The 16,115-nt window shown below is 39.0% G+C and overlaps 1 protein-coding gene across 4 annotated transcripts; it reads left to right on the plus strand.

The window, feature by feature from the left end:
- Positions 1–653: 653 nt before the first annotated feature.
- LOC114297786 (LEAF RUST 10 DISEASE-RESISTANCE LOCUS RECEPTOR-LIKE PROTEIN KINASE-like 1.2) lies at positions 654–14,915 on the plus strand. 4 transcript variants are annotated; one of them, XM_082870877.1, is made up of 4 exons: positions 654–1,476; positions 13,015–13,056; positions 13,307–13,552; positions 13,693–14,915. In XM_082870877.1, the coding sequence occupies exons 1-4, from the start codon at positions 717–719 to the stop codon at positions 14,655–14,657; spliced, it is 2,013 nt and encodes a 670-aa protein (XP_082727003.1). In that variant the 5' UTR covers positions 654–716; the 3' UTR covers positions 14,658–14,915. The 4 variants fall into 4 exon arrangements, with proteins under 4 accessions (XP_082727003.1, XP_082727005.1, XP_082727004.1 ...); XM_082870878.1 differs by lacking the exon at positions 654–1,476 and adding an exon at positions 11,769–12,790; XM_082870879.1 differs by lacking the exon at positions 13,307–13,552.
- Positions 14,916–16,115: the final 1,200 nt, after the last annotated feature.

Here is a 16,115-nt window from a genome sequence, read left to right on the forward strand (position 1 = left end):
GGAGCACAAAAGAATTATTTTTTTTTTGGGTCAAGGCGCTGACTTTTGGCGACCAACTTATCTTTGGTCGCTAAAAGTTTACTTTTAGCTAATATGAATTGGACTTTCCGCGACCAAAAAAGTTGGTCGCGAATGGTCACTTTTAGCCACCAAAGGCTTTTTTGGTCGCAGAAAACTATCTGTGACGAGGCTTTAGCGACCAACTCGCGACCAACATATTTTGGTCGCGAAAAGGTTTTAGCGACCAAATATGGTACTTTTCGCGACCAAAATGTTGGTCACGGAAAGTGTTTTTTCTTGTAGTGGCTGACGGTGGTGATGGATAGGTGCAGCTAGGGTTTCTTTGGCTCTTATACCAAGAAGAAAGTTGTACAATATTGGCTTACCTTAATTTGGGTGAGACCATGTCTATTTATAATCAATATAAGATACACAGGAAAAAGGAATTAAATAATCACACAATCAAATCCTAAAAATCAAATCCCTAAATAACCGTAATTTATAGAAATCACGGGATCTCCTAAATATACAATATTGTGTGTTCCAACTATGGTAAGAAGGCTCAGCGTTCTCCTATAAATCATTACCACATTTACATTTGTAATTAGCATGTTCGTATTCGTATTCGTATTCATATTCATATTCTTATCTCTCTCTCTCTCTCTCTCTCATATACATTGTTATCTTCTTTATTCTGTGCTTCAACATCCTTACAAATGAAGCAGAAAAGCTTGTCTATCCACATATCATCCTTCAACCTTGGCATATTCACTTTCTTCCTCTTATCAGAAACAACTTCTTGTGTGGATTCACAGTATGAAGCCTGTGTCCCCAAAAAATGTGGTGGCCAAAACATAAGCTACCCTTTTTGGATTCAAGGTGAACAAGAGTCTTATTGTGGGTACCCTGGTTTTGAGCTCACTTGCCAAAATAACCATTCCATTCTTCAAGTACCAGAAAATAATTATACAGTCCAGGAAATTTTCTATGGCAACCAATCTATTCGCATATCAGTTTCAAATTTAAGCAGTGAATGTTTACCACCAATCAGAAACTTATCACTTGAAGTGGACAAGTTTATATTTGCTTCTTCTGATATTCCATATCTCCATATATTATCCAATTGTTCGTTGTCGTTGCCTGGGGGGCTTTCGGATTATAATAGGATTAGTTGTGGGGCAAAGAATGAAGATGTTTGGGGTTGGGGTTTGGCTTTGGCAATGTTTGGAAACAATACAAACTTGAGCTATGCATTGGGAAAGTGCAAGACCCAGGTGTTGGCACCGGTTGAGTTGAATGCATATGATGGGATTGCGGACTACATGAAAGTGCTGAGGAGGGGATTTGTGTTGCAGTGGAAGGCTAGTAATTGCAATGAGTGTGAGACAAGTGGCGGGCGTTGTGGGTTCGATGCGAGTAGTTACCAATTCTGCTGCTTCTGCAAAGATAGACCTCACCGTGTCAGCTGTAAAACTAGTAAGTCCTCTGTCTCTCTTCTCTCTCTCATATTGCCATAGCTCATATCTTGTTTTCTCAAGAAAATATGTGTGCTTGATAAAGAGTTAGATTATCAACACTATAAGGACCATTCAATTTATGATCCTTTGAGATAAGATTATTTAAATGGATAATTTCAGTGGTGTTATCCTTTTGCTTGGCTGCCTGCCAGATAATGGAACAACACTCAGTTCCCATTTCTGCTATGCTTTTTAAATGGGAACTCAGTTTCTCTTTTTGGTATACTTTTTAAATAGGAACGAGTGCGTTTTTCTTTCTATTTGAAAAAGTATATACTAAAATTAATTTGATTAGATTCCAAATTCCTAATTCTTTCTTGAGACCAATTTGTATATTACATGACCTGGATTGTAAATCAAATTGTGTGACTATATACTATTTAACTAGGGTTTTTGGTGTAGTGGTTCTATAGTATCGCTTTGTGGTGTGAGGTTGTGAGTTAAATTCTTATGAAGAGGAGTTTGATACCTAAGCATTGCATTTTCACTTCGTTCGATTGTTGGATGAGAAAAGGGAATAAATGATTTTGGTCTCTCGTCTAGACGAGAAAATAAAAGATTATATTTTCTCAGCATCATATATGGATGAGTAAGAAAACAAATTATGTGAAAAATATATGAGTGAGATTTATTTTATTCAACTGTGTTTTAAGGAACAATTTTGACATTATAAATGTTTTACAACCAGTCAACTTGTTCCTTATCAAATCTCATCACTTTCAGTGAAAAATGAAATAGGCTTACTAAAATAATTCTCTTTTTCAGTATTTATGACCTAATTTATAAACCAAACATAAAAAAGTTATTTTTTACATCATTTTTTTATTATTTTTCTCTAAATCATCCCATAGGAGAAAGTGCTCAGTCCAAAGAAACAAAGAGTACCTCATTGGAGAGGGATGCCTACTACTAGGAATTTAATTGTGTTTGAGACTTTTATAGTTTTAAGTTGCTTTCAATAATCCATTCTTAATTAGGGTATGCCAACAGAGTCTTTAATAGGGTTAGTTTCTCTCTAAGAAGCAACCAGAGTCTTTTTCCTTTCTGACATTATTGAATCAACTCTCGGACTACATTTCCAAGTTCCAGATAGATTAGGTAATAAATTTGATTCTTATGAAGTCTCCTATCCCTTTCACTCTTAGACCCCGTTTGTTTTCAGAGGTAGAATGAAGGGGATTCATAGTGGGGGAATTTATTTTACAAATCTCTTGAAAACCCAATCAAAGTTGAGACAGAAATATACTACTAGCTTTAGAAACCAAGATAGGTGAATTTGAAAGACTGCAAAACCAAGTCAAATTTATCACAAATTAAACAAAACATTTAAAATAATATTAAAATCATTGAAAGTGGCCTGCAATTGTGTCAATATATGCCTCAATTCTTTTGCATATCCCAGTTTTCCTAAACCAAGTCCTCCCAAATGGGCCGGCATTGCTTTCTCAAACTCGAAACTTTCTTCTTTCCTGTCGGAATCAATTCCCTCATCATCATCACCACCTTCTCAGCAGAGTCAGTGTCATATCCATATTGGCAACACGAAGCGTGCAGGCCTAAAAACTGCGGTACTGGTCCAAACATAACCTACCCATTTTATGTCGCTGACAATGAAACAGATTTTTGTGGCTATCCAGGCTTCAAAGTTTCCTGTGAAGCAAAGAAGCCCGTTTGCTGGACCTCTCTCAGCGATTACTTCACCGAAGACATCTTTTACCAATACAACTCGTTTAGCCTAGTTAACGTCCAGGTGATAAATTCTAGGTGCCCTGCCTCTCTTCACGATATTGCCTTTGATAGCTCTCCTTTCCAATTCGGGCCCAACTTTGTTGATCATTACTTGTTCTATAACTGCTCAAACTTGTTTCCTTCCAATTACTCACAGTATCAAATTACTTGTGCTTCCAATGCCACCGACAACTCTTTCGCATACTTAGACGCCAGGACAGATGGCTTTACCTGTAGTCAATTTCCTTGTGAGTTATCGGTTCATGCCCCTGTTGACATACAGGGAGGTCAGTAGAATCAAGTAGTTAAAACTGTGGACTATGCAGAATTGCTGAGAAGTGGATTTACATTGGAATGGATGGGGATTAGTTGCACTGCCGAGTGTGAAAACAGTGGTGGCCATTGTGGGTTCAACAACAGCAATAGTGTATGCTTTTGCCATGATGGACCTTATGGCAAACGTTGCAATAATGGTAAACACTACAGTTGCAGTTCTATCAAATATATATTATTTTGTGTGTGGCTGATTTGTGTCTATAGTTTGTAGTAGCATTGTTGTTGAAGAACCATTTTAGCACAAAGTACATACTGTCATTTTTTACTTTTTGCTTAGTCCGCAAAATAGTACTAGAAAAAGACGAAAGACAAAAAGAAAGGAACAACTGAACTGAGTCGAAGAATATTGGGACATTTTTAGCTGAATCAGTTGCATCTTTTATTGGTAGCAATCACTGTCTAAAGACTTGTTCAAAAAAATCACTGTCTAAAGACTAAGCCATACAGGGAGCAGGATATGCCAGCAACTCTAGTTTAAGAGACCTTTCTATGTAGGGCTTGAAAATGAAGCAAAACAAGTTACCTAAGCGCTACTTGTGTATTCGGTACACTCGAGATCGGCACATTTGGTAAAAAGCTAAGTTTGAGTATGATGTAACATGTATGATCATACAATTCTTAGATCAAATGGATAGGTTTGTGGCAAACAAGGCAAAATGTATTAGTAGAAATCAAAAGGCCCTGACTCAGAATCGTGAGAAATTTGATGAGTTGATGAAAAATGTTGTTTTGATCAAGATCCATGGTCCGTAGTGGATTTTGGGCAAATTCCATAATTTAGGCTGCCAATTTCAAGATTTCGTTATTTTTTAAAAGATTTGGGACTCCAATTACTCCTACCATAGAATTCAGAACATGATTCCGTCGGATCTGCCATTATTATAGCAACATATATTAGCAGTTTATTTTATTTTAATATTTCTATTTTTTTGTAATTTTCATTATATTTTCTTATTTTTGTATTGTTCATTATGAAATTGCCCATTCCAGTTGTTTCCTAATAGGTTGTTAGGTTTGCTTTTACTTATAAATAATCATTAGCCTTAAGGAAAAAGAAATAAATATAATTTCAAGTTTTATACTTTTTTCCAATCTTAAGTATTCTTTTGAAAATTAACTATTGTTAAGTTTTTATGTTGGTGTTTCTTGTGAATAATTGATTTTAAAGAAGAATCTTATTTCTAGCATTGAGTTTTCAATCAATAAATTCTAAGATTTGTTTTTATCTCACATTTTCATTACGTCAGAACATATTTTTAAATTCATTAATTTTTCAAATTTTACTTGAATTCAAGTCAATAAACTTATATACACTATAAATAAATAAATATATATATATATATATATATATAAATCTATTTGAAATTGGTTCTATTAAAACTCGTTTGATACCGACTCGAAAAATAAGAAGGCACAATTTGACCACATCAATTTAAAAAGTGTTTTTATATAATTTGATTATTTCATTTAAGTTGAAAGTTAAAATTAACGATTTTAAAAGACTTGTTAGCTAGTGTATATGTAGAAAAAAAATAGTTAAATTTAAATATAAAAACTAAATTGAAATTAGACATAAAAGGATAATAACACAAAAATAAAAGTTGAGTCAAATTGTGAAGGTAAAATTTGTGCAAATAGTAATTCCGGGACAAGTGGAATTGAACTCATTTATCTTGCTCAACCGAGTGGTGAGGTGATAGATTTGACCCCATCTCGGTCCCCCCTCATTGGTAGATAATAATGGGTTGGGATTAGAGTGTATTGTTGGGTCTGTAGAGATCCACTACAGGTCCTGTTTCGATAATCTGAACCGTTCAATATGTAGAACTCGTCGAATACTATATGTCTGTAAAAAATCACGTTGATCGGATATCGATAGCTATCTTATCGGATCAGATTTTTATCAACCGTTTATTTTTTCACAGTCTATTGCTTTATACAAACCTAATTTGATCATGTAACTATTGATATTCAATCAACGTAAATTTTAATAAACATATAATACTCGATTAGTTCCACATATTATTGTTCAGATTATCAAAATATAAATTTTTACAAATTCAATAGTACTCTCTAATTTGATCACAGACTGAAAGCCAGCCCCAATAATAATATCTGCTCACTGAAATTAGTGAAGCTCCACCACCATGAAGGCTTATTCCGCTTCTATTTTTTGATTTTTTTTTATTCATTATTTGCCCCGTTTATCACGCCGCCCACAAAGACTTATCTCCCAAAGAAAGTGTGTTTTTTTTTTACCACCATTTATGTTGTTAACATATATTAATATAATGTAACATATATTAATATGTATATATATATTATATTAACACACTCAGCTGTATCATATTAATATATATATATATATATATAAGATGTTAGGATGCCTTTCGGCTGCTTTCGGCCACTTATATATATATATAGGATGCTAGGATGCCTTTCGGCTGCTTTCGGCCACTTTTTAATATTTTATGTAATGTAACATAATGATGTTGTAAACAATAGCTCCTATAAATAGGAGTCTCCTCTTCCTCTGTCAGATACAATATATACAAGAGATTTCTTACACTCTCTTATTTCTTTCATGGTATCAAAGCACAGGTATACTGCCTAGTCTCTTTCCTAGCCTCCTTTTTTTTTTTCTCTCTTGGCAGTCTGCAGATTGCTGCCCCTCTCGTCCTTCTCTCAATTACAGTTTGGACACCACCAAAGCCTTCATCTCTTCACTACGGATCCACGGCCACCGGAGTCATCCTCTTTCGCCGTCACACACGCCGTCACGCGCTATTTTTGTCGCCGGCGCGTCGCCTGCTTCGGCCTTCAGCATCACACACGCTCCACGCGTCCCCAGTCGCCTAAGCCACCTCTCTCCGCGTCCCACGCGCTCCGCGTCCGCCAGCCACGCCAGCCGTCCGCGTGAGCCATACCACCTGCGTCCCTCGCGCCGGCTCACACGTCCCTCGCGCCGGCTCGCACCGCCTGTACCTGCTGGTCACCCACTCGGCTCCAGCCGGTTCGGCTCTAATCGGTTCAGCCACTTTCCCAAGCCGGTTCACCCCCATTTTTGGACCTTTTTGACCGGTTCAGCCCGGTTTCTGACTATTTTGGCCCTTCTGCACCCACTGGTGCCCTTGGAATTTTCAGATTCTCCCTTGCTTGTGCTATTTTTCTCTCATGGATCGCCTGGACTTCTCTAACCACCCTGTTTCCGTTATTCTTGACGAGACTAATTATGTCCTATGGGCCCAAGCTATGTCTGGCTTCCTCAAAGGAAAGAAACTTTAGCGCATCATCACTGGGGATGTGTGCAAACCCATTCAAGGGACCCCGGATTCTGCTGCCACGGACTCCACTACCAAATATGTCAAACGACTGGAAGATTGGGATAGTAAAAACTATCAGATCATCACTTGGTTTCGCAATACTTCTATTACCTCTATCAGCCTTCAGTTTGGTCGGTTCCAACTTGACTCTGCTTCCTCTCCTGCCAAAGACATCTGAGATTTTTTACAAGAACGCTATCAAACTACTGGCCTTGCTCACCAATATCAGCTTCTGAGTCATCTTCACCGTATGCGCCAAGAAACAACTCAGAACATTAATGATTTCCTCTCCCAAATGTATTCTGTTTGGGATCAGCTCGCTCTTTCTGAACCTCCTTGGGATTGTACTAAGGATGCTGCCTTATTTACTACTTACCGTGACCAACAACGCTTGGTTCAGTTTCTCATGGCTCTCACTCCCCGATTTGAGCCAGTACGCGCATCTCTCCTTCATCGCACTCCTTTACCCACTCTTGAGCAAGCAATTTCTGAACTCCTGTCAGAGGAAACCAGATTTGGTACTCTCCATCCGCACCCTGTGGACTCTGTTCTTGCCACTCCCCAGCTTCGCAGTTCTCCTTCCGCACCTTCACCACAGAAGTCCAATGCCTGCAATTACTGTCACAACCGCAATCTTCCGTCCACTCATCTTCTGGTTAATTGTCCAGTTCGTCTTTGTCGGTTTTGCAACAAGACTGGCCCTGGTCATCTTCAACAAGATTGCTTCCGCAATCTCGCCCGTGCCTCTCGCCCTGGTCCTTCCCCCGGGAATTTTTCTCGCAGCCACTCTCACCGTTCTGGGACCCCGTTGAAACCACTGCCTGCTCAACGCACTGCTGCTGCTGCCTCAGAGGATTTACCTTCCTCTGTTCCTGTAGACCCTTTCACTCCAGTCTTCTCTCAATCCGATGTCGAAGCCATGTTTCAACATTTTTGGCAGCATTCCGGTACTCCTCCATCTACTGCTTTCTCTGCCACCGCAGGTAACTCTTCTTGGTACTTTGACTCCGCTTGTTATAATCACATGACCTTTGACCCTACTATTTTTACTCCTCTCTCTTCTACTCCTCATGTTCCTTCTATCCATACTGCTGATGGGTCTCTTCTGTCTGTAAGTCATGTTGGTTCTGTTTCAACCTCTCACTTATCTTTATCTCATGTCTATCTTATGCCTGCTCTTACTTTAAATCTTATCTCCATTAGTCAATTATGTGAGCATGGTCTAACTGTTACCTTTTCCCGTTCTGGTTGTTTGGTGCAGGACCCTCGGACGGGGCAAACTCTTGGGATAGGCCGTAAGCATGGACGTCTCTACGAACTCATCCATCTTCATGTTTCAGATTCCTCTCAGATCACAACTCCTACCACTGCTACCACTGCTCCTCCTTTATCTCCTTTTCAGCTTTGGCATTGTCGTTTGGGCCATCTTTCTGTTGGTCGTTTAAAATCTTTAATTTCCAGTGGTCATTTAGGTCACGCAAGTTCTGATGTTTTAGATTGTGTGTCTTGTCAACTTGCCAAACAACCCGCCTTGTCGTTTAATAAAAGTGACTCTGTTTCTCTTGCCCCATTTGATCTCATTCACTCTAATATTTGGAGACCCTCTCCTACTCCTACTATGGGGGTGCCCGCTATTTTGTTGTTTTTATAGATGATTTTTCCCGTTTTACATGGTTGTTTCTTATGAAAAATCGCTCTGAGCTCAAACAACTTTATTACAATTTTGCTGCCATGGTTAAAACACAATTTTCTAAAACTATTAAGCTTTTTCGCTCCGATAATGCCATGGAATATAAAGATTTTGACTTTCTTTCTTTTCTTCAGCGTCATGGTACTCAACCTCATCGTTCCTATCCCGGTACATCTCAACAAAATGGACGTGCTGAACGGAAACATCGACATATCCTTGACACTACTCGCGCCCTTCTTCTGTCTTCCTCTTGTCCGGAACATTTTTGGGGAGAGGCAGCTCTCACTGCTGCTTACACTATCAATTGTATCCCAACACCTGTCATTCATAATCACACTCCTTATGAGCGTCTGCATGGCACCCGTCCCCCTTACACTACCCTTAGGGTCTTTGGCTCTACCTGTTTGTTCTTCTCCAACCTCATGAACGTACCAAACTTGAACCACGCTCTCGCCTCTGTTGCTTCTTAGGGTATGGTATTGAACACAAGGGGTATCGTTGTTGGGATCCTCTTTCCCAGCGACTCCGTATCTCTCGTCATGTAGTCTTTTGGGAACACAAAATGTTTTCTTCTCTCTCTCTCTCTTCCGTTTGTCCGTTCCCTCATCCACTTTATTTTTTACTGACCCTTCCACGGATCTGTTCTCTGATGAGCTTACTCCACCGCCCTTGCCAGCCTCTCTCGAGTTCTCTGATGAGCTTGCTCCACCGCCCCCACCAGCTTCTCTCGAGCCTGCATTGCCTACTGGTCTGTCCCATGCACCTACTACCTCTGATGGTCCTGCTCTTGTTCCCTCGGGATCCTCCCCTCCTGATGCGTCTCTCCCTTTGGCTCTTCCTGCCTCTACTCGACCACACCGGGTAACCCAACCTTCTACTCGTCTTCGTGACTTTATTGTTGGTTCTACTGCTTTTTCTACTTATGAACCAACCTCCTATCGTGAGGCTCGCTCTAATCCTCTTTGGCAGCAAGCTATGACTGATGAATTGCAGGCTTTAGACAAGACTCACACTTGGGACATTGTTGATCTTCCTCCTAGCAAGATTGCCATTGGTTGCAAATGGGTTTACAAAATCAAAACTTGTTCTGATGGATCTATTGAGCGCTACAAAGCTCGCCTTGTTGCCAAAGGCTTCAACCAAGAATATGGTATTGACTATGAGGAGACCTTTGCTCCTGTTGCTCGTCTCACCTCTGTTCGCAGCCTGATTGCGGTTGCTACCACTCGACACTGGGATCTTTATCAAATGGACGTCAAAAATGCTTTCCTTAATGGTGTTCTTCTTGAAGAGGTCTACATGCAACCTCCCCCTGGGTCTACTTATCCACCTCATAAAGTTTGCAAACTTCAGCGTGCTTTATATGGTCTCAAACAAGCTCCGCGCGCTTGGTTTGCCAAGTTCAGCTCTACTATTCATGATTGTGGTTTCACCTCCAGTTCTTATGATACTGCTCTTTTTATCCGGACCACAGCTCAAGGGACCACCTTGCTTCTTCTTTATGTGGATGACATGATTATCACCGGTGACGATCTTGATGGTATTCTATGCCTTAAACAGTTTCTTAGCCATCATTTCGAGATGAAAGACCTTGGTCCTCTCAGCTATTTCTTGGGTCTTGAAATCTTCCATGATTCCACGGGGTCTTTTCTCTCTTAGGCTAAGTATTCCTCTGATCTTCTCACCCGTGCTGGGCTTACGGATTGCAAGACTGCCTCCACTCCGCTGGAGCCTCAGAGTCGTCTTACACCTCTTGATGGCACTCTTTTCTCTGATGCTACCCTCTATCGTCAGCTGGTTGGCAGCCTTGTCTATCTCACTGTTACTCGTCCTGATATTGCCTATGCCGTTCATATTGTCAGCCAGTTTATGTCAGCTCCTCGTACCCCTCATTATGCTGCCTTAGTTCGTATCCTTCGTTATCTCAAAGGTACCTTGTTTCATGGACTTCATTATTCCGCCCGCTCTTCTCTCCAACTTTGTGCTTTTTCCGATGCTGATTGGGCTGGGGATCCTACTGACCGGCGCTCTACTACCGGGTTCTGTTTTTTCTTGGGTGATTATCTTATTTCTTGGCGCAGCAAGAAACAATCTCTTACTGCTCGCTCCAGTACTGAGGCCGAATATCGTGCTCTTGCTGATACTACTCAGGAGCTTCTCTGGCTTCGTTGGCTTCTTGCTGACATGGGCGTTTCCCCCTCTGGCGCTACCGCCCTCTTTTGTGACAATCAAAGTGCTCTTCAAATTGCTCACAATGATGTTTTTCATGATCGCACCAAGCACATTGAGATTGACTGTCATTTTATTCGTCAACACGTCACTCGTGGTACTGTTCATCTCCATCCAATCTCCTCTGCTAATCAACCTGCTGATATCTTCACCAAAGCTCATTCTCCTGGCCGCTTCGTTGACCTTGTCTCCAAACTCCAATTGGTTGATGTTTGTCCTCCTTGAGTTTGAGGGGGGCTGTTAACATATATTAATATGTATATATATTATATTAACACACTCAGCTGTATCATATTAATATATATATATATAGGATGCTAGGATGCCTTTCGGCTGCTTTCGGCCACTTTCTAATATTTTATGTAATGTAACATAATGATGTTGTAAACAATAGCTCCTATAAATAGGAGTCTCCTCTTCCTCTGTCAGATACAATATATACAAGAGATTTCTTACACTCTCTTATTTCTTTCATATGTCAACCTGCCTTTCGTTTCTTTATGCAAATTTGGCCTATTTGGGGCCCCATATGTGATAGACAAAGTCAAGTATTCAGAAATTGGAATAGAAAAATTACCCAGAATGTGAAAAAAGAGTTGGGATTTAAAGAGTGACTTGTGGGTTTATGTATAGATTAAATTTAAATTATATATTGATATTTTTGGACAAAAATTTTGCCTCTCTATGTAGTATTGTTGTATGTTGTATATATATTTGGAAATGCTATAAATCTTAAATATTGTCTTAGAATGTAGTGGAGATTGAATTGATAAGTACCGAATATATGAGTCATAGATTGATATTTTGAATAAAATTTTGGATAAATTTTATAGTTATGTGTAGTGCTGATGTGTGTAAAAGTCGTGCTTTCCATCTGTTCCACGTTTTAACAACGTCGCAAATTTTCTACTCTATATAGACTTCTTGAGAGAGTTTGAATTAGTCAATGGGTCAAAGTCTTTACAGTTCTTGTGGGTATATCAGGAAAGTGACTAAGAAACTCCTTCTATGGGGTTGTCTTTGGCCCAACCTTCCATTTCAATGAACAAATCGTAGCAGCACTTGGCTCCGTTCTTTAAGTCTGCTCCAGTGCAAGTCTTCTATCAACAATTTTCCAAGTCAACTGGCGTGTTTACCAGATAAACAATCTATGGTGGTTGACAATCACTAAAAATATCTCTGTATTTTAAGTAAGAGCATTTCTGTCCTCTATGCTATGGTGGTTTGTCTTCGTTTGCTGAATTGGGTATTTCGAATGGGGTTTCCGTCCATTTTTTCTTTCTTTGTTATATCCCATTTAGTGATTGTTCACTCTACTGGGCAAGACGACGTGCACGGGTACCAACATGGTTGTCCACAGTCCTTCAACTGTGGAAAACTTGGGCCTGTGAAATTCCCTTTCTCCAACGACACATATCCCCGATGTGGGTTGTGTACTGTCAATTGTAGCGAACCAGTACCAATAATCAAATTGGGGTGGAAGCGCAAACCGTATGAAGTTAAGGAATTCTTGAATGATGAAGCTGTAAATGTTAGTGACAAATTGCTAGGAGACCTCATAAGCTCCAAAAGTTGCGACATTTTCAGTAACTTGAGTCTTTTTAGTGGACCTTCTATTTCCTATACAATCTCTTCCAACCTCACCTTGTTCAAATGCCGTACAAACAGCAGCAGTAAACCTCAACTGCAGACACAACTTTACAGTTTCAGCAACTGCTCAGGCTACACTGTCTACTATACAGATCCTAATCAAAATACTCCAACTCCTGCCAACCTTTCATCTGGCTGTGTAGTTATTCAACTTCCAATGCTACCATCAATCCGGAATCGAAATGTCAGTGATCTATTTTCACTATTGGCTAGTGAATTCACCATCGGGTTGCATGTGTCAAAGGAATGTTACGAGTGTCACCATAATGGAGGCCAATGTCATGGCCACGAAGAGTTCCATTGCATAAAGGATGGAGGTATTGGCATTTCTGCATTTGCATGCTGTTATTTCTGTATTAATCCACCACACAAATTGAATCCAAAATCTTCAGTCTCTCTAGCAGTCCAGTTCATATTACGTTGGTGCGTTTTTAATTGAAGTGTTGTTTTTCTTCAATAGTTAAATTCAAGCATTTAAAATATAGAACGTAAATTAATTCTGCATTTAAACATGGCTAACTGATGTTTTTCTCCTTCACAGTGATTGCAGGAAGAAGTCACTTGAAAGTGGTTCTAGCAACAGGTAATATACCTCTTGTCAGTTTCTTTACACATGAGTAAATATAGATGTATGCATGTTACATAAATGTTTTAAAACTTTCTTTATTCATATGCAACATTCATCACATGTTCTCAAATTTGATGGATTCCATCCAACAACTTCAGTCTATCAAAACTTGTTTTTGCTGCCCCAGTTCCCCCTTGCTTTTTATTGTTGCTTTCATGAATAATATGAGTGAATCAAAACCTGACTACACCACTACTTTCTTTAGTCATACCTGGAGTTATCCTTCTGCTTGGCTTGCTTGCTATCCGGTATCGCAAGAAATTGAATTATGTCTCTTCAGTCGTCCTTTCAATCAACACGTCTTCCGATCCCTCCTCTAAACCAGACCTTGAAGGACGTAGTGTCTACTTTGGGGTGCCTGTCTTCTCCTACACTGAATTAGAAGAAGCTACTAATAACTTTGATCCCTCTAAGGAATTGGGAGATGGAGGTTTTGGCACTGTATACTATGGTAAGAAGGTTCGCAGTTCTTCTATCTTCCATAAAATTATCACATTTACATTTGTAATTAGCATGTCCATATTCATATTCATATTCTTATATTTACACTACTCATGCCCATGGCACAATATTTGAACTTTTCTCAACCAGGAAAACTCCAAGATGGGCGGGAAGTTGCAGTCAAGCGCCTATACGAGCACAACTATAAGCGAGTGAGGCAGTTCATGAATGAAATTGAAATCCTCACACGTTTGCGCCATCGCAATCTTGTCACCCTTTATGGTTGCACCTCTCGACTGAGCCGGGAACTCCTCCTCGTCTACGAGTACATTCCTAATGGCACTGTTGCTGATCATATACATGGTGATCGTGCAAAGGATCGACCACTCGTGTGGTCTATCCGCATGAGCATTGCCATAGAAACAGCCAGTGCATTGACTTACCTCCATGCTTCTGACATCATCCACCGCGATGTAAAGACTAACAACATACTCCTTGACAACAATTTTTGTGTCAAAGTTGCAGATTTCGGGCTTTCCAGGCTTTTCCCCAATGATGTCACTCATGTCTCAACAGCTCCACAAGGGACTCCTGGTTATGTTGATCCAGAATATCACCAATGTTACCAACTTACGGATAAGAGTGATGTTTATAGCTTTGGCGTTGTGCTCATTGAGCTCATATCATCAATGACAGCTGTTGACATTAGTAGGCATAGGCATGAGATTAATTTGGCTAACTTGGCGATAAACAGGATCCAACATCGTGCATTTAATGAGTTAATTGACCCATCTCTTGGGTTTGAGTCAGATTCTTCGATTGAGAGGATGACTACCATGGTGGCAGAGGTGGCTTTCCGGTGCTTGCAACTTGAAAAGGAAATGAGACCTACAATGGAAGAGGTTTTGAGGGCTTTGAAGGAAATTCAGGATTCCAAAGATGAGAACACTGGGGACGTAATAGAGAATGCTGAGGTGTTGACGAGTACACGGCCACCTCCTTCACCTGAGGGTGATAATATTGTGTTGTTGAAGGATGGCAAGGAGCTGCCTTCACCAGATGCTGTGACCGATAGATGGGTTAGTTCCTCTTCCACATACATTTCCAGTGGTTAAGGCTTCATTTCCCTCTGCTTTACTTTAAAGGTAGTAAAAGCTGAGAAAACGTTTGGCACTCATATCATGTGCAAGAAAGTGGTTTGAATTCCTCCTCTTTTTTTTTTTTCTTGTTATTATTTATTTTTATTCCTCACCTATGTTGTTGATATAGATCAGCTAATTATATTGAGGGAATGTATACAGTGAATGGAGTTCTTATCAGTATACATGTTCATAGATGGAGATATCTGAAGTCATGGCTCAGTTCACATTGAATTTCTGTTGACTTTCTACTAATCTAGGAAGTATATGATCTTTATAGCATTTTTATTTTGGGTAGAAGGAAATGGATCAAAAAGAAATTTAAAAAAATACTGAACTTGAAAAACCAAAATATTGTGGTTATATTCTGTATTAAGAGTTAGGCCGGCTACTAACATGTTCTGTCAATGGTTGGATGGCTCATAATGGTTTAGTTAAAGATACAAACAAACGAAATTTTGATACTTTCTTTTTAAATTTTTTTTTTTTATTACAATAACATGAATAAGACATCTATTTGACATGGTTTCACTGGTTACAATTGCCAGTGAAAACAAGAGAAGATGAATCCAGTTGTAGTTTAGCCACATGAGAGGAAATCTTGGACATTTTGGAATTACAATTGCTCAGAATGACAAACAAAAGTGACCAGAGTGTGTGTGAACATTATCATGAGGCTCCGTTTGTTTGGAGACTTATAGGGGGATTGGAATTGGTAGTTTGGTGGGACTTATTGTGTTTGTTTTGAGAGATGGGGAGGAGATTGATAGTGAACTCCGGATTATGAATCCCTTTGGAGAGGGGATTCGGATGGGCCTCCAAAACTTGGTATTAGAAAAATAATTCGTCGGATTAGAAATTTTTAATTTTTTAATTTTATTTTTTACATGTTGGGCATTTTTTTTAAACATTAATGTTTAATTTTTTATATTTTTTGTTAAGTAAAAATCATTATTTTATTTGTTTTATTTTTTTTTTGGATTTTTTTATATTTTTTATTTATTTTATTTAAATTTTTTTACATACTGGGTATTTTTTTTAAAACATTAATGTTTAATGTTTTTGTATTTTTGTATTTGCTTTATTATTTTATATAAAAATAATTTAACAATTCCTACACTAACAATTATCATCAAAACAAACATAATTTTACTTAATCTCTTCACTATTAATTCCCTCACTATGAATCTCTTTCATTCTATCTCTCAAAACAAACGGAGGCTCGACTACATGCTTTGTGCAATAAGAAAGACATGTCCCATCGGTACATGCTAAACCTGTTTACTTATTGATGTGACACTTATCATGTTTCAGTTTCTAAAGTCTCATTATTGAATGACATATGAGCTAATAAGAAGAGTTTGTAAGATATGTTAGTTTTATGTAATTTTTTTCTTAAGGCTGTGTTTGAATCATTAATTTCGGTCCTCTCAT

The sequence above is a fragment of the Camellia sinensis genome, chromosome 5 (genome assembly GCF_055761805.1).
Source record: "Camellia sinensis isolate YWXY chromosome 5, ASM5576180v1, whole genome shotgun sequence".
Lineage (NCBI taxonomy): Eukaryota > Viridiplantae > Streptophyta > Magnoliopsida > Ericales > Theaceae > Camellia > Camellia sinensis.

Excerpts from the sequence above, each read along its gene's own strand:
- LOC114297786 (XM_082870877.1), top strand. The coding sequence starts at position 717 with ATGAAGCAGAAAAGCTTGTCTATCCACATATCATCCTTCAACCTTGGC. Across the intron at positions 1,477-13,014 it reads CCGTGTCAGCTGTAAAACTA|TGATTGCAGGAAGAAGTCAC; the intron begins GTAAGTCCTCTG and ends TCTCCTTCACAG. Across the intron at positions 13,553-13,692 it reads TTTTGGCACTGTATACTATG|GAAAACTCCAAGATGGGCGG; the intron begins GTAAGAAGGTTC and ends TTTCTCAACCAG.